This window comes from Zootoca vivipara, chromosome 4 (genome assembly GCF_963506605.1).
Source record: "Zootoca vivipara chromosome 4, rZooViv1.1, whole genome shotgun sequence".
In the NCBI taxonomy this organism is placed as follows: Eukaryota; Metazoa; Chordata; class Lepidosauria; order Squamata; family Lacertidae; genus Zootoca; species Zootoca vivipara.
The window spans coordinates 101043845-101061874 of record NC_083279.1 but is presented as its reverse complement, the minus strand read 5'-3'; the positions used below and the strand labels follow the sequence as shown (position 1 = coordinate 101061874).

General features: G+C 45.8%; 3 protein-coding genes and 3 non-coding genes across 7 annotated transcripts; all 6 read right to left on the bottom strand.

Moving 5' to 3' along the window:
• Positions 1-2625: 2625 nt before the first annotated feature.
• Positions 2626-7733, bottom strand: RPS11 (ribosomal protein S11). Of its 2 annotated transcripts, XM_035116434.2 has the most exons (5): positions 7649-7733; positions 6162-6293; positions 5192-5267; positions 3414-3543; positions 2626-2802 (listed from the first exon to the last, which is right to left on the bottom strand). In XM_035116434.2, exons 1-5 carry the CDS (start codon positions 7661-7663, stop codon positions 2679-2681), a joined length of 477 nt encoding a protein of 158 aa, XP_034972325.1. In that variant the 5' UTR covers positions 7664-7733; the 3' UTR covers positions 2626-2678. The 2 variants fall into 2 exon arrangements, with proteins under 2 accessions (XP_034972325.1, XP_034972327.1); XM_035116436.2 differs by lacking the exon at positions 7649-7733 and having other exon boundaries at positions 6162-6299.
• Positions 3057-3153, bottom strand: LOC118085815 (small nucleolar RNA SNORD35). The gene has a single exon (XR_004692691.1). It is a non-coding gene; the product is annotated as a small nucleolar RNA SNORD35 (small nucleolar RNA).
• On the bottom strand, positions 3763-3855 carry LOC118085816 (small nucleolar RNA SNORD35). Its single transcript, XR_004692692.2, has one exon. It is a non-coding gene; the product is annotated as a small nucleolar RNA SNORD35 (small nucleolar RNA).
• On the bottom strand, positions 5859-5949 carry LOC118085817 (small nucleolar RNA SNORD35). Its single transcript, XR_004692693.1, has one exon. It is a non-coding gene; the product is annotated as a small nucleolar RNA SNORD35 (small nucleolar RNA).
• Positions 7734-12840: 5107 nt separating the features above from the next.
• On the bottom strand, positions 12841-13836 carry LOC118079023 (olfactory receptor 52P1-like). Its single transcript, XM_035115261.2, has one exon. The coding sequence runs from the start codon at positions 13798-13800 to the stop codon at positions 12841-12843; it is 960 nt and encodes a 319-aa protein (XP_034971152.2). The 5' UTR covers positions 13801-13836.
• A 3065-nt stretch (positions 13837-16901) lies between these two features.
• Positions 16902-17916, bottom strand: LOC118085596 (olfactory receptor 52P1-like). Its single transcript, XM_035116428.2, has one exon. The coding sequence runs from the start codon at positions 17914-17916 to the stop codon at positions 16963-16965; it is 954 nt and encodes a 317-aa protein (XP_034972319.2). The 3' UTR covers positions 16902-16962.
• Between the last annotated feature and the right edge of the window lie 114 nt (positions 17917-18030).

Here is an 18030-nt window from a genome sequence, read left to right as displayed (position 1 = left end):
ACCCCCTCCTCGAATTCAGGAGTGGAGAGATAGGAGGGGATCCTAGGGTCATCTAGTCCAACCCCCAGCAATGCAGGAATCTCAGCTAAAACATTAATGGCAGGTGGCTGTCCGATCTCTGCTTAGAAACCTCCAAGGAAGGAGAGTCCATCACCTCCAAAGGGAGACCTTTCCCCTGCCATTCTGCTCTTAGATGTCCCTCAAGGCAGCGGGTCCCGAGTTCTAACCCTGCTGAAATAATCACACTGGCTACCAAGGAGGAACCAAGCGAAGTTCAAAATAAGTAAATCATATTCTCCTCATGAATAACCAATACTTGCTATGCAAACATACAAAAGTATCTGACGAAGTGTGCATGCACACGAAAGCTCATACCAAAATAAAAACTTAGTTGCTACTGAAGGAATTTTTTTATTTTGCTTCGACTCAGACCAACACGGCTACCTACCTGTATACAAAAGTATGCCATTTACCCTTCCAGAAATGCTGAATTGCTGATTTAATGGACTAAAAATGCATGGCGGTTGTTATGGTTATTTATTAAGTTGATATACTGCCCTTCATCAAGAGATCTCAGGGACATGAGAAGAATGTGTCCTTTTATTTAAAATGCATCTCTGGGTTATTTGTGGGGCGTGCCTGGTGTTTTTACATGAATAGAATGTGTGCTTTTATTTAAAATCCACCTCTGGGTTATTTGTGGGGTATAGGAATTCATTCATCCCCCCCAAAAAAAATATAGTCCGGCCCACCGCATGGTCTGAGGGACGGTGCCCACGGCTGAAAAAGGTTGCTGACCCTTGCCTTGGAGATTTCTTTTGACCCACTTTTGACTGCTGAATCAGAGCAAACGGCAATCCACAGAAAACCCGAATTACGGTACCATTTGTTCGGACTCTGTGTTAAAGAGCAGGTTTTCCAGGCAAAGTTCTGGGTCAAAGAAGTTTTGGGGGGACGCACTCGGACATGGAACTTTAAAGGTTGAGCCTGTGCCTAAAGAGCATGGTGCAAAGGTGAGTGTGGATGAGCTTTAAAAGGGGCAAAGTAGCCCCCACTGTGTGGAAGTGAATTGCTGGAATTGCTGAGACCAAGCAAAGTTCCTTCTTTGCACATTAGTCTCCTTGTTGCCCCATTTTAAAAGCTTGTATCGAGACATGTTGTTACTGCCTTCCATGTGATGGGGCTCCGACGCACATCATGCTCAAACCTGTTACAAGGTGGAAGGCCAAGGCACACTTGCAGTTCGAGAGCACGTCAAAGTGCAAGTAGATAAATAGGTACCACTCTAAGCGGGAAGGTAAACGGTGTTTCCATGTGCTGCTCTGGTTCGCCAGAAGCGGCTTTGTCATGCTGGCCACATGACCTGAAAGCTGCACGCTGGCTCCCTCGGCCAATAACGCGAGATGAGCGCCGCAACCAGAGTCGGTCACGACTGGACCTAATGGTCAGGGGTTCCTTTACCTTTTATCCCACCCCACAACTTTTAGATGAAAGGTGGACTATGAAACTTAGAATAACAAACTTCTGCTTCCCAAGTTTTCATGATTCTGTTTGCCTGCCACTGCTTCCAATTGGCGGCAGGAGTGTCCTGCAGCCAACTTGAAGCCACGGAAGTTCGGCTTCTGAAAATGGTTCAAAAACTGGAACACTCACTTCTGGGTTTCGATCATTCACAAGCAGACTTGTTTGGGAGGCAAGGCATTTGCGATCCAAGGTACAACTCTACTATGTGGCTAGTCACCAGGTGAGAAGGAATGCTGGTTGCTTGTTGTGGCTCTCCTGAAATCATGTGTGCTCTTGAACCAGTTTTAGCTGTTTTATGTCTAACATGGAATGACACATATATGGTCAATGAACATTTATTTGTTGAGTGGCATCTCACTGTGCTACAATCCTTAGGAAGCCCCAGCATGATCCCTGTCCCTTTCCAAACTCTGGTTACTTAATCTGCAGCAGCTGAGACCTCTTTATTAAATTAGGTTCGCAATGCTTGTCCCCCCCCCCCCCCAAGCATTAGTGCTGTAGTTAAGGAAACACTATTCTAAGCCATTTTACCCAGGCAAGAAGAACAGTCTCCAGAGGTTCTATAAGAAACACAATTGGCATTTTTAAAATGTTTCTTAAAAACCCAATCAACTCCCCTGCTGGTGGGTTAGATATGACAAGCAAACCCCTTTTTGCCCTTCAAAACATAACCACCAGGCAGCCTTACTTTCAAGTAATGCAGATGAAACACAGGGGCATTTATCCAGGCCAAAGCAACAGATGAGCACGGTTCCTTTAACTCTGAAACTCTATCCTAAAAAAGAAAATAGCTAGGTCACCAGCACAATCATCTACACAGATTTCTTGCAAGGCAGCAAAGCTGCAGATTATTTTCAGCGTCACTAGAAATGAAAGGAGATGCTGCCTGCCTAACAATTGAAGAACTTGTTCTTCTTTAGAATTAACTTCCCACCAAGATGATTTCCTACTTTTGGCACCATGCTTAATTGCTATCCCTGTTGGCACTTGATTTACCAATGGCACCCTTATTTGTTTCTAGGCATGCCTTACTGAGTTCTCTTTTCTTGGAACAAATTCTGGCAGCAGCAGATGATACAAGCAGATATAACAAAATCAAAGGTCTTTACAAAAGGTTTATTTGAGCATCCCAAGGAGAGCCATGAGGAGCCACTTTAGAACTTCTGGAACTGTTTCTTGGTGCCAGCAGCTTTGGTCACCTTGAGGACGTTGAACCGGACCGTCTTGCTGAGAGGACGGCACTCGCCCACTGTCACAATATCCCCAATCTGCACATCCCTGGAAACATGAGAAAGTAACAACAACTTTAGGGAGGGGGTGTAGGAAAGAGTGTGCGAATTGAGGGAAAGAAGGGCTTGCTAATTTTTTTGACAGAATGAAAACTAAGCCTGAAGGAACATGAAAAGACCAACCAACCAATCAATCGTGGCAGATGTGTCGATGAACAGCTTATATGATCCCTAAAACAAAAATAAATAAAACGCCAACGCAGGTAACAAAAAAACAACCACCCCACCTTCCAACTGAGCAAGCTTTATGGTTCAGCGACTGCCAGACTGGCATTTTCAGCAGCCTCTCATTCAACAGAGAGGGCTAGGAAGACCATCGTGAGTTTGTACATCATCACCAACATGCTTGCTAGACCAACCACAAATGCTGTTACATAAAGTTCTGTTTTTACTCTAAAAGAAGGCTACAAATGTACAGGGGCAAAAATAACTGGTGCTGTTCTTTGTGTGTTGTAATTCTTTTATCTGTCAGCTTATACACCACAAAGCAGGAACTGAGCTTCAAACCTTATGCAATTTTCTATAAAGACCTGAAGGAACCAGATAAAACAGTATCTGCGCCAGGTTGGGGATGGCAGCTAGAAACCCGCACCCTCTCACCTGAAGCAAGGGGACAGATGCACAGACATGTTCTTGTGCCGTTTCTCAAAGCGGTTGTACTTGCGGATGTAGTGCAAGTAGTCCCTGCGGATCACAATGGTGCGCTGCATCTTCATCTTGGTGACCACGCCTGAGGGATGGAGGGAGAATGGAAGACATATGAGACACCCACTCTGCGAAGGAACAGGCCTGTCTGTCCGCCACCCCCTCACTTCTCATGCGCTCCCCCAGGGATGCCTGCGTGGTGGGATGGCAGAGGCACAAAATACCAGTAAAGTGCATTTAGGAGGCTCAAATCAGATGCAGCAGACCTAAAGATAAGAAAAACACATCTGCTCCTCAGTCCATTCAAGCACCATCAGTTAAGCCCAAAGGCAATTTCATCAGAACCCTGTTCACCACGGGGGCTCAGCAGACCATCGTGAGAAAAACATCATTTGAAGCTTGATAACTGTTGGGAACAGATGTGCAGCACCTCTGGGCTATTGGCAGCAAAATATGGCTCTGCCATACAGCTCTATGGGGAAACGCTCCAAATAATCATTCAAGTGATCTGTTACAAGCCCACCACTTCTCACATGGAATCAAACCAGACGAGGAGCTTTGGGGACCTTTCGGATGTTGCTGGACTCCCAACACCAAACAGCCTCAGCCAGCATGGCCCACGGCCAGGGATCATGGGAACTGTGATCCAATAGTATCTGGAGGGCCAAAGGCTCCTCACCTCTGCTTTAAGACTCAATCTAGCTTCCCGGTTACAATAAGGTAGTCATAAGTAACAAACTTGACCAGTAAACTTCAATAAAGACCCAATTGCTTCATTTCCCAAAATGTGTATAGATGTCAAAAGAACATGGGAATAACGGCCACCCCAAAATCTGATTACAGGATGCTGGGGTCTGTTTCTGAACAGAGAGGCTGCCCTACTGTGGATCAAACACATTTCCTATCCAATCTGAACCTATTTTGACCAAATGTCCCTGCAAAACATTTCCTTAACCCAAGAATGAGCAAACACTCATTTCACCAGGCAGTTGTGAGATGTACGGATTTTACTGTTTTCTTGTTCGTTTAGGCAGTTGTATAGCTTTTAAACTCTATCCATCTTAATGCAGTGTTAAGTTGCATGCTACTTAGGGTGCTTTCCTGTAGAAATCTGGTTTATAAATCCTGAAAACAAAAGGAAAGGGGTTACATCCAAGGCATAACAACCTTCACTTGCCCTGCATGAACTCCCTGCTCTGCCCTGGGAGTCTGGAAAGAAGTTGCTGCCTTGAAGGCAGCACTACCATATGGCAGTAAAGTGGCACCTGTCATCATTGCTGATCAGACGCCATGTCCCTTGCTGGGGCTGATGGTCCATCCACACTGGGAGGGCCACAGGCGCCACACCTCTGGAACCCAAGGTTTCCTTTTCCATATGGCTTTTAAATGTGCACTTGATTTACCTTCACTGCAATATGAGTGTGTACTTCACACTGTTTCAAAACTCACCTTCTGTATTGTTTTTAACTGCATTTCTTGTACAAATAATGTAAAAACTGTTTTTATTGAACAAATGCACCTCTACAAAGCACACAAAGGCTTATTGGTGCGCTGGAAAAATTCAGCGCACAGATCACTGTTAAACTTCTCGATGGCTCACAAATGGAGCCATAGATGCATGCAGGAAACAAAAGGATTTCCAGGAAGCAAATCCACCGCGGGGCTCAAGAAAAACAAGAGGTAAGTGTCCACACATCTTGTACTCTGTAGCTTTAAACAGAACCTCTTCCTACCTGATAAAATACGGCCCCGAATCGACACATTGCCAGTGAAAGGACATTTTTTGTCAATGTATGTGCCTTCGATGGCCTGGATGCAAAGAGAGAGTTATCAGAACACAACCAAGGAAGGAGACAACAAAAGCACAATGAAGGGCCCCCTTTCTCCTCATACAATTATAGCAACAGTCCTCCCTGTTAAGGCCTCTCCCCATTTCGTTCCCAGCCAGAGACAATCTGAAAGGAGGGCTGCTTCTCAGCTTGCCTCCTAATGTTCTCCTGTTCTCAGCTTGACTTCAGTTGATGATGGGAATGAAATAAAAGTTCTCACCGAAGGGGTAAAATCTACATCTAGGCTGCTACTTCAGCCAGGAAGTATGTGTGTGTATCTACACTGATCTTACATCACAGAAACCTCCTGCAAAACCCGCCCTCACAAATCCTTGCTTAGAGAAAAGGATTATGGCTGAAAAGGCCAAGCAAGAACCTTTTTCCCGGATACATTACTGTTAGGTGCAGGAAATGCATCTCTTGGAAGGAGGCACATCCCATTATGTGGATGCTGCCGATAGCGGTCCAGCCCAGAGACAGAAAGGTTTGCCACCTTGATGATAAAATCATATCCTAGATGCAAGAGGCTGCTGTATGAAGAATCAGCCAGGCCTCTTGCTTTTATGCACATGAGCTGACTTCAGTAAGGTCCTCTTGGACACTCTCGTCAAAGCCCACCATTGGGGCTTGGAAGACCATCGTGAGAATGTACATCATTCGTCAGCAAAGGGAAACTATCCTACTGTTTAAACATTTGGCCTGATGACTCCACCACATATAGTAATTATTTTGAGTGTACAGATTTGTACTCAAGTTTCCACAAGGGAAAGTATAAAAGCGGAAATGTAGTCTACCTTTGTGTATAATTTTACAAACTTCACAGGGCTTAACAAGCACCCTCCCATTGGCCCAAACTGCCTTCTAAGCTTGATACCTCTTTGGGGGTCTTGAAGCCCAGACCAATGTTCTTGTAATAGCGGGGGAGTTTCTCTTTGGCAGTCTCTCCCAAGAGCACACGTTTTTTGTTCTGGAAGATTGTGGGCTGCTTCTGATACGCCCTCTCAGTCTGCATGTGAGAAAAAAGAAACAAAAAATGGGTTTAGGAAGGAAGAACATAGATTAGATTGTCATCTGTAAGGGTCATTAGCAGATAGATGAGCTGCTTCTGTGCAGAGTCCACAGCTCCTTTGGCTCTTCTGTCTAGTAGGATACGCTCGAACATGGACTGGGTGCCGAACTCACCACAACAAACTCTCTTATAACATTGTATGCTAAATGGACTAGTTGGCTGCTTTGGGAAGCAGTCTTGGCTAAAAAGTAAGCTGTGTAGAAGCTGTAACTCCCTTTAACAGAAAAATTGTGCCATCGGGCCTATAGGAGCTAAAAGGATGGTTGTTTGGCATGTTGAAAAGTATATTTGGGGTGGGTGCTTGCAAGATGGAATGGAGCACCCTAGAAATGGGCCATGGTTCCTCAGACACATCCCGCTCCATGTGAATATTAGAAGGAGTGTGACCCCAAGTTTGAGCATCTTAGGAAACTGTTCCCAGAAGCAAGAGGGACAAGGTGCCAATAGGAAGGCAGCACATACAAGCTGGGCCCCAACTATCTTAGGAAGGCATAGCAATTAACTTGGTGTTGCAGAGAATAGTCCCCAGCAAGCTAGTCCGATGGAAAGGAGCTGCTGAGCCTAACCAAGCACAGGTACTTTTTCCCTATGGCCCTGGAAAGGCCTCCCGACCCCACTTTGCCAGCTGCTTTGAATGGGTGAGGGCAAATTCATGGAGGAGAGGGGCATCGGGTGCCATTTGCAGTTTGAGGCAGAGCTGCCCTTGTGCTCCTGCTCGCTGCCTTCCCCTAAGGGGCATCTCGTCAGCCAGTGAGAACAGGACGCTGGACCAGGTGATCCCTTTCCGGCCTGATCCAGAACCCTCTTCTCACCCTCTTACAGGAAGCACAGGAGGGAAGAGCCCGATTGTGCCCGATTTCCCGCTCCCCATAATGGGCTGCAACTCTGCCCCCCCACCGGGCCTGATCCTGCAGCAGGACCCACCTTCGTCGTGGTCTCAGGAAGGGGGTCAAGGACCGTTTCCTAAGCCCGGATATTAGGGGCGGGGTCTCGACTTGCGGGCCACGAGGCGAGCAGAGCCGTCTGAGCGGGGAAGGGGGAGGGAGGCGAGGGCCGGTGGCGAGGCAGCCTCCTAGACCCTCCTGCTGCTGCTGCTGAGGGAGGAGGGAAGCCGGCCTTGGAGGCCTCAGGGAGGGAGAAAGCAGGAGCCCCCCTCCCCACTCACTCAGCTCTCCACCAATTAACACCCCCCTTAAAAGAGACGGGAAACGCCCCCCCCAGCCGCCCTCTCCCCCACTGCTAGGGGACCCGCAGTCTCTCCCCCCCCCCCCGGCCCCGGGAGCTGCTCCAACCTGCGTGTCCGCCATCTTGGCCGCGCGAGGCGAAAGGAGGAAGCGCGGGGGATGACGGGAAACTTATCGCCGTGGAGGGGGGGGAAGAGCCGCGGGGAGTGACGTCAGCTGAGCTCCTCCGTGCCGACCATACAGAGCGGCGGGGAGAAAGAGGCGGGCAGACTAGTAGGCGGGGCGAGCGGGGAGAAGCGCGTGTTCGCCCTGTCGTCATCGCGTAGAGCGAAGGCGGGTAGGCGAAGCGCTCAGTTTTCCCCTCTGAGGTTCCGCCCCCTTCTTCCCTTAGAGACGTCGCGGGAAGCTGCCGCGGCCATGGTTGTGTGGGGCGTCGGCGCGCGCAGCGCGGTCGCGAGACGCGGGAAGGCGGGGGAGGGGGGAGGGGCAGAAGAACCTGAGGAGAAAAATATTTTTTTAAAGAAAAACCCCTTCAATGCTGTTGAAGAGAAAAACGTCCCACATTTCCTTTCTCCTCGTAAAAGGAATCATAGCAGCCACTCATTCATTTTTTTTAGTTATGTATTTTTAGGCGATGCCTTCCCGCCGCTTTGTGTGAGAGGAAAGTGAGGCGTTTCCCGTGACCTTCCTGAGGGAAATTAACGTGTGTTATTTATATAATAAATAATAATGGGGACGGGGGGACGGGGACGGGACTCATGGCAGCTTTGGGCGAACGGAAACGCCACACAGTTTGGTCTAATTTGGCATTGATTTGAAAAACTAAGAAATATTACCTGGCGAAAGAAAATAATGAAAACAGCGCAGGTGAAATGCAGCTGTGCTAAAACGCAGAGAAGGTGGCGGTTAAAAAGCAAGTGAAGCCTGACAAAATTAAAATGGTGGGTTGGGGGGGGGGAATGCAGGTCCTAAAATTAAGACAGAACAAAACTCTCCCTTTGCCAGCGTGAGGCTCTGGCTGATGCCCAGTCAACACTTTAAAAAACCTCAATGCTACATGCTTATTTTATTTAGCTCATGACATTTATGCATTTCTCGATTGGGAAAAAAATTGTTAACACCTCAAAGCAGTTTACAAAACAAAAATCCTCATGAATTAATTAGCAAAAAGAAAACATTTTTTTCAAAATGTTGGCCGGGGTTTAAATGTTTGTTTTATCTTATTTATTTTATAAATTTTATATACCACTTGATTGAAACAAGCAAACCTCAAAGCAGTTTCCAAAAACACCCCGTAAGAATATTGGTAAAAAGCATGAAGACTTTTAAAAAAAGAAATGTAAATTGAAAATGGCTGAAGTGGGTTTATTGTTTTTGGAGGGAGCCAGGATGCAACTTTGGCTCCCAGGTGCCCATAATCTCAGAGGTCAGGATGTCCCAGCTACCTTTGTCCAGCTGCCAGCACATCTGTAGGTTCTGGTGAAGGAGACTTTTTTTTTGTAAAAAAAATAATTTTTATTATATTTTCCAAATAAACAAAACAAATTACATTTCATCTTAAATTCACCCTTCTCAATCCTTTTGCTCTGCCGAGCTTGTGACTTCCCTCCCTCCCACCATTCGGTTTTATTGCTCCTCTCATCTCACAGTTCCTTTGTGTAGAAATTAACAAGTTCACATCGTAGGATTTATTTCAGTCACGCAGTTAAAAGTTCTGTAGAACTTTTAACTGCGTTAAGATTTAAAAGGGATGTAAAAAAATGAAAAATGGGGAAGTCACCAGAGAGGAATTCAAACCAATAGCCAGCACGTGTAGAGACAAAGTCAGAAAAGCTAAAGCACAGAATGAACTCAGGCTTGCTAGAGAGGTTAAAAGCAACAAAAAGGGCTTTTATGGGTATGTCCGTAGCAAAGGGGACGACAAAGGACGAGATGGTTGGACAGTGTTCTCGAAGCTACGAACATGAGTTTGACCAAACTGCGGGAGGCAGTGGAAGACAGGAGTGCCTGGCGTGCTCTGGTCCATGGGGTCACGAAGAGTCGGACACGACTAAACGACTAAACAACAACAACCAAAATGGTCAAAGGCCTGGAAACGATGCCTTATGAGGAACAGCTTAAGGAGCTGGGTATGTTTAGCCTGGAGAAGAGAAGGTTAAGGGGTGATATGACAGCCATGTTCAAATATACAGTGGAACCTCGGTTTATGAACACCTCGGTTTATGAATTTTCGGTTTATGAACGCCGCGGACACATCTGGAACGGATTAATTCACTTTCCATTACTTTCAATGGGAAAGTTCGCTTCAGTTTATGAACAGACTTCCGGAACCAATTACACCCATGCTTCGGGTTAAGTACGCTTCAGGTTGAGCACTCCGCGGACCCGTCTGGAACGGATTAATCTACTTTCCATTACTTTCAATGGGAAAGTTCGCTTCAGTTTATGAACGCTTCAGTTTAAGTACTCTGTGGACCATCTGGAACGGATTAATTCACTTTCCATTACTTTCAATGGGAAAGTTTGCTTCAGTTTATGAACAGACTTCTGAAACCAATTGTGTTTATAAACCGAGGTACCACTGTATACCAGTAAAAGGATGTCATATAAAGGAGGGAGAAAGGTTGTTTTCTGCTGCTCCAGAGAAGCGGACACAGAGCAATGGATTCAAACTACAAGAAAGAAGATTCCACCTAAACATTAGGAAGAACTTCCTGACAGTAAGAGCTGTTCGGTGGTGGAATTTGCTGCCAAGGAGTGTGGTGGAGTCTCCTTCTTTGGAGGTCTTTAAGCGGAGGCTTGACAGCCATCTGTCAGGAATGCTTTGATGGCATTTCCTGCTTGGCAGGGGGTTCGACTGGATGGCCCTTGTGGTCGCTTCCAACTCTATGATTCTAAGTGTCTTGAAACTTCTACACTTCTTCTCTATATAGTCAATAAATTTACTCCATTCCCTCTGGAACTTTGTCTCTCCCTGGTTTCGGATCCCGTAGATCAACTTTGCCAGTTCAGCATAGTCCATCATCTTCATTTGCCACTCCTCAATCGTTGTTATCTCCTGTGATTTCCACTTTTGGGCTAGTAAAGTCCTCGCTGCAGTTGTAGCATACATTAACAGTCTCTGATCTCCATTTGCAATTTCTTCTCCCATTAAACCTAATAAAAATGCTTCGGGGTTTTTGGGAAAGGTATACTTAAACATTTTTTTCAACTCATTATATATCATTTCCCAATATCCTTTTACTTTCTCGCATGTCCACCACATATGATAAAATTTACCATCTTTATCTTTACATTTCCAACATGTTCTGTTACTCATCCTATACATTTTAGCTAATTTCACCGGTGTTAAATACCATCTATACTACATTTTCATTACATTTTCCTTCAAGGCGGTACATGCAGTAAATTTCATTGTTTCATTCCATAATTTCAACCACGTCATATTCAATATTATACCCAAATTCCTTTGCCCATTTTATCATCACTTATTTTGTCAATTCATCTTTTTGTAAACCATTCTAACAAGAAATTACACATTTTCAATAACAATTTCTCTCTGCCTTCCAACAAAGGAGACTTTTAAGTATTTTACGGTCTTTTTGGAAATGCGTCCCCATGGAACTTACCTGCCACGTAAGCATTTTAAAATAAAACTTTTGAAAAGATAACAATAGACCAGAAGCAAAACATTTAAACTTGCACCAACTTTCTAAACATCTGGACAGGCTTGTACAGACAAAAATGTTTTTAGCAGAGGGTCGAAAAGAATACAGCATGGTTGTCCTGAAACTTCTGTGACAATACTAGAGAGGGAGATCACGCTTTCTCCTTGGAAGCATGTAGGCCAGCAACCCCAGGAGCATGTGGCCATTCATTTGTTTGGAAATCTAACTACAAAAGCTTTTTCCAGGTCTTGCAACCTCCTCAAAAGCTTTTGAACACACAATGTTTGATATGTGGTGATGGTGGGAATCCCCTGTATGAATTAGAACCATATGCAGTTTCACATAACACATATATACACACATATTTTGCTAAGTGTATTTCCCCTGATGTATCTTTGTTTGTTATTTTCAGTGATGTATGCATTTGCTCACACACTTTCCCCAGTACATGCATTCTTATACCCATAACTTGGTTGGAGAACTGCATTGCAAAATCTGGAGAAGTGTGAATTTTGAAGGGTGCCTGCTTTTCAGCTCTTTTTTTGTGAACTGCAAGTTAGTTAGGTTAGCCTTTAGATGCAAACTGAATCAAATTTATTCTTTATCCCTAGGCCATTGTGACATATGCCCTGGTATATGCGCCTGGAGCCTGGAGTTGGTGCAAAACGCTGAGTTCATGGTGGTGAGTAGGGCCCTTTACCAATCACATATATCCATGCTAAAGGATCTACTCACTGTCTGCCTGTTAGTCAGCAAGCCAATATTAAGGCCTGATGTGTGTGTAAGCTCTAAACAGCTCTGTACAAGTTGTTGTTGTTATTTAATATCTTCTAAACCACTGTCTCAATTTACACACAATGTAATTAAAAACAGGCAAAAACACAATACAAATTCATTTAAAACAATGAAGTTTTGTGGTAAAAATCCATTTATCCAGCTGAGAAAGTCTGTGGGAACAAAAATGTATTCAGTCATTTCCAGAATGTGCAGGTAGCAGGCACCTGTTGTTACCTTGAGAAGTACCCTATTCCACAGACCAAGGGCAGCCATTCTAAAAGCCTTGCTCTGAGTCACTGCGGAGGAGGCTTTTGAGATCTTTGAAACTTGCAAAAGAAACTCTCTTGCAGACTAGAGTGATCTACCGTGTGGATAAGAAATAACTCTCAAGTAACTTGGTCCTGAGCTGCATAAGGACTTGTGTGTTAGGACCAACACCTTGAATTATCTGGAAGATTGTATTCCCCTCCGGTACCTGCTAAAGGGGATTAAGATCAACAAATAGAATTTGGCTAGTCTTGTCTTGGCCTAATCATTATTTGTTTTTAGGGGACACTTGTGGCCCTGGTGTAATTGAATGCACTCCCTGTTGAAATACAAGAAACCGCTTGTGTATTGGCACCTATCTGCATCTGCCTTCCCTTGATCTCTCAGCCTGTCTCTCCTGCTTTAAGTACTGTGTTGTTTTAGTGCATATTTTAATTATGGGTATATTGTAAATGTTTATACACTTCATAAGAGATATGATTCTGGTCCAAGATCAAGAGCGACTGGATTTGTGTCCTTTCTTTTTTCTTTTTGGCATTCACAGCCCCACCAGTAAGTGTCTGGATGCATCACTAGCCACCTTTTTTTTTAGGAGACATCTTTTCTCCTCAGGAGTAAGCTGACCACCTTTTCACGGATCAGCTTGGTCTTCACACCATAGACAATAGGATTGCAGAAGGGAGGCACCAGAATATAGAAGTTGCCGATGAGGATATGAATGTAGGGGGCCACGTTGTGGCCAAAGCGGTGTGTGAGGAAGGAGAAGAGGGCAGGTGTGTAGGCCAAGACAATCACACAGATGTGGGAGCCACAGGTGTTGAAGGCCTTGGCCTGGGCCTCCCGAGATGGCAGCCTCAGCACGGTCACAATGATCTTTGCATAGGACACACCGATGAACATTAAATCCAGACCCACCACCAGCAAGGCCACGGTCAAGCCGTACATGTTACTGATCACAGTGCCAGAGCAGGCCAGCCTGACGATGCCCATGTGCTCACAGTAGGTGTGGGGGACGACATTGGTTCGGCAGTAGGGCAGCCTGCTGGCAAGGATGGGGAATGGGGCAGTCAGAATGGCTCCCCTGGCAACTGCCAAGCAGCCAATCTTCACGATGGCAGGATTTGTGAGGATGGCCGCATAGCGCAGTGGCTGGCAGATGGCCATGTAGCGGTCAAAGGCCATGGCCAACAAAACGGCTGACTCGATGATGGACAGCGCATGGATGCAGAACATCTGCGTCAAGCAGGCTTCGAAGCGAATCTCTCGTGAGCCAAACCAGAAGAGGCAAAGCATTTTGGGCACAACAGTGGTAGATGCAGCCAGGTCAACGACAGCCAGCATGCAGAGGAATAAGTACATGGGCTCATGCAAGATCTCTTCCACCCAGATGATGAACATGATGGTGCAGTTCCCCAACACAGTCACCACGTAGATGAAGCAGAGGGGGATGGCCAGCCAGACGTGGGCCGCCTCCAGCCCTGGGATCCCCAGCAGGAGGAAGATTGAAGGGTGTAGGGTGCCATTGTAGGTGCTGCCAGAGGCAGACATATTAGACTGGAGGGGCCTTGGGACTCCTCCTATGGCCTGTGCAAAGGAGAAGCTTCTTGTTAATCTGGAGGTAGGGGAGGCAGGCAACAGTTAACGGGCATGTTCTGCATCCAGCAAAATTTCACATCACCATTTTGAGGTCTTGTTTCCACCAGCAGGTATAAATTAGCCTCAACCCCATTCCTGCTGGCAGGAAGAAATACAAGCTTTCAGCAGGGCCTGATGGTGAAGGTTGGCAGGGATACAACAGTTGAAAATTTAAGTGTGGGGTAACAGCACTCAGGAATGTGATAGATACCAGTGCTCACTCAGAGCTGTTTATCCTCTAGTGTGCCTGGCTGCCTACATTTAAAGGATGCTAACGTTAATTGAGCATTCAGTGATATTTTCTTCATTTAGTCAAGTTGCAAAATGTGTATAGTTATCTCAGCCAACCCCCCCCCCCCCCAGCTGCTTCTGCTGTCTCCTGCCTTGTTGTTCCTCACTAGCTGTTCTGGCATTGCAGAGGGTTGGACTAGATGACCCTTGGGATACCTTCCAACTCTATGATTCTGTGACACTCTTCAGCCTGCCTCTTCTGCTCCAGGGGAAAGATTTGCTTTGACCTAAGCAGCTATTGTGCAAATTTGATTTTTGAAAAATCTGCCCCTTCTTACTTTGCTGGTATAAGAGTAGCAGCTGGCGATAAGGCTCCTGAGGCCTTTTAACAGCTGGATACCTGGCAAAAGTTCACAGATGCAGCTTTCCCCAACTGGATATGTAAATAGTGAGGACCCATAGTCCAGTTGCAGGGCCCAGGAGTTCAAATCCCCACCTGGCCATGAAACATACTGGGCAATCTCGGACAAGTCACTGTCTCTCAGCCTCACCTACCTCACAGGGTTGATGTGAGGGTGAAATGGGGAGATGAGAACCAGGTACACCACCATGAGCTCCTTGAAATAAAAGGTGGTAAGGTATATAAATTTAAGAAATAAATAAATAAATATGCAGGAGGTCCCAGGCTCAATTCCTAGCGGCATCTCCAGTCAAAGGCATAAGGTAGCAAGAGACAGGAGATTCTGACATGAGATACAGCAGAAAAAAGGTGCCAACTCTACTTTTTCTCAAAATAAGCCCATCTATTTTACAGAGACATATACAGTACTTAACATGATTAACAGTTTAAGACCCAGCCGTGTGATTTTATTGTTTTAACTTAGTAGATGCTTCAAGCTTCCTGAGGGAGGAGCTTGGAAAACATCAAAAACAGAAGTCTCACCCGCCTTGCTTCATCTGCTTTGCCTGTCTATTCCTGGCTCATTTCTGATGTGATGCTCTTCCCTAGGGAATTATCCAGGGGTGTGTGCATGTGGAGAACGTTAAACAACAAGTAAATCCTTTGTGGAATTTGCACAGGTAATCTGTGGACTAGATGTCAAATTCATATTGCCAGCTTCTACAGAATCTGTTTTCCTAATACATTATGACATGACATGTCTCTGTTGGGCATATCAGTTATGTGTTGAAAGCTCACTCTTGCTTTCCCTTAGAGAGTATGCATAAGAATATAAGATGAGCCCTTCTGGATCAGGCCAGTGGGGTCCCAACTAGTCCAGCATCATATTCTTACAGTGAATGGCCAGTCAAATGCCTGTGGGAAAGCTGCAAGAAGGACCTGAGGACCACCTCTCTCACCTCCTGTGGTTTCCAGCACCTGTAATTCAAAAGCATTGCTGCATCCATCGCCCCAGACCTAGCAAGGGGGCTTTCAGCTAAAAGATTAAATTGATGTTTTAACAGCAGCCTTTGCCTCTCAGCCTATACTTCCCTGTCTTTAAAAGCCAGCCCAGCTTACTTTCCAAGCTGGGTCCAAAGTCTCAGCAGGTCTTCAAGGGAGAATGTATTCTTTCATGCAATTGACTGTAATTCTAGCCCTAAAAAGCCCAATCCCACTGGCTGGGTGAAGACACAGGCTATGGAGACGGTCACCTCTGCCTTCCATGCTGCTTCTGCATCCACCTGAGGGAGTCATCACCAGCTCTTATAGGAGAACAGTACCTGGGTAATATAACCTGCCTGAGGCTAACTATAGTCACTCACCTTAGCAGATTGCAGAATCTCTCTTTGAAGAAGTGGCCATGCTGTGCCCAGTGCTCCTGCCAGCCTCTCTAGGATCCGGTGGAGGGAACTGCTGCCAGGTCTTATTTATAGGTCAGTCTGGTCAGCACCCAAGAGGAGGCTTCTAATTCCCTTCAGCCTCCGCCAGTTGCTTTCAAAGACCTCTATGGGCATGGATGCCTCCCTCTCCCCTGGATAGCCAACAGGTGCTCTTGGGAACAAGAGTATTTTTTCCAGCATACACACAGACACACTCTTCACTTTCCAGATCAACATAATGATCTAAGTACCTTTGTGAGTGGGGAAGCTCTCCCATCTATTTTCCTACTTAAAATCTCTTCTAACCTGAGGTAGTTCTTCCTTTTATGGCACTGTTGGGATTTATTTATTTATTTTAAAAAACAGCTGCACAAATATAATATGTGGAACATCTGGCTTGCCAGTAGTACATGTGAAAAGGATCTAGGGGTCTTAGTGGACCACAGGTTTAACATGAGTCAGCAATGTGATGCAGCAGCAAAGAAAGGCCAATGCTGTTCTAGGCTTCATCAGCAGAATTATAGTGGTCCAATCACAGAAAGTAATTGTACTGCTCTATTCTGCCTTGGTCTACATCCAGTTGTAGATTACCCTCAGGATCCCTTTCAACTCTATTAGTGTTGTTTTTGGCATCCGCCTGTCTCAGGCTCCCTCTCATTTTAAGAGTCTTGTGCTCTGGAGATCCTTGTGACCATGAAAGGGAATTATGTCAGGTACAATAGGGTTCCGGGTACAGGGATTTCTGTGCTGTCTACATACAACAAATATTTATTTACTGTATCACAAAAAAGTTACAGAAAACTTGTAATATAACAAAACCATATAAGGGGCTTACAATTCATGTAAAACAATTGCAAACACATTTTTAAAAGATGAAAAGATGACTGCCACCCATTAAGATGAAAAAACCTGGGATTTTTTTTTTAAGTGCTTACAGCCTTACTACTTTTTAATATTTCTTTATTGCCTCCGGCCTTCTAGATGTTGCATTCAACACTGCAAGCCCTTATTGAGAGAGTGTTGTTATGTAGGTCGCTTCCTCCTGAGAACTATGTGGGTCACTCGCTCACGGATCTCCTTGGTCTTCACACCATACACAATGGGGTTCAGCATGGGTGGGAAAAGGAGGTAGAAGTTGGCCAGAAGGATGTGAACATGAGGCTGCACATGATGGCCAAACCTGTGTGTTAAGATGGTGAAAAGAGCTGGGGTGTAGGAGACCAGGATCACTACCACGTGAGCTGCGCAGGTGCTGAAAGCCTTATAGCGGGCGTCTTTTGATGGCAGAGCCATGACAGCCCTGGCAATCATGCAGTAGGACAAAGTGATGAACAGCAAATCCACCCCCACCACAAGGAGAGCCACCAGAAGCCCATAGACAACATTGGCAAGGATGCTTGAGCAGGCCAGCTTCACCACAGCCATGTGCTCACAGTATGTGTGGGGGATGACGTTGGTCTTGCAGTATGGAAGACGGGCTGCCAAGATGATGATTGGGATGATAAAGACTGTGCCTCTCAGGATGACCCCTGCTCCAATCTTGGCCAGCAATGGGTTGGTTAGGATGGAGTCATATCTCAAAGGATTGCAAATAGCTACGTAACGGTCAAAGGCCATTGCTACAAGCACTGTCGACTCCATGATGGAGAAGGAGTGGATGAAGAACATCTGGACCATGCAGGCACCAAAGTCTATTTCCCCAGCTCGGAACCAGACAATGCAGAGCATCTTGGGCAGGGTGGAGGTGGAGAGCACCAGGTCTATGCCGGCGAGCATGCAGAGGAAGATGTACATGGGCTTGTGGAGGCTCTGCTCTGTTTTGATTGTATACAGTATGGTGCAGTTTCCTAGCAATGTGATGACATACATTGAAGAAAGAGGGATGGAGAGCCAGTAGTAGGACGCTTCCAGACCAGGGATACCCAGCAGGATAAAAGAGTAGGGGGTGGCATGACTCCCGTTAAACACATACATCATTCATGGGAGGCATGGCACATGGATACTGTAGTCTTGCTGGCTGCAGTGGAGGGAAGAGCCACAAATTGAGACAGCATGTGTACTTTGTGCCTCTTCAACAACAAAGGCATCCCC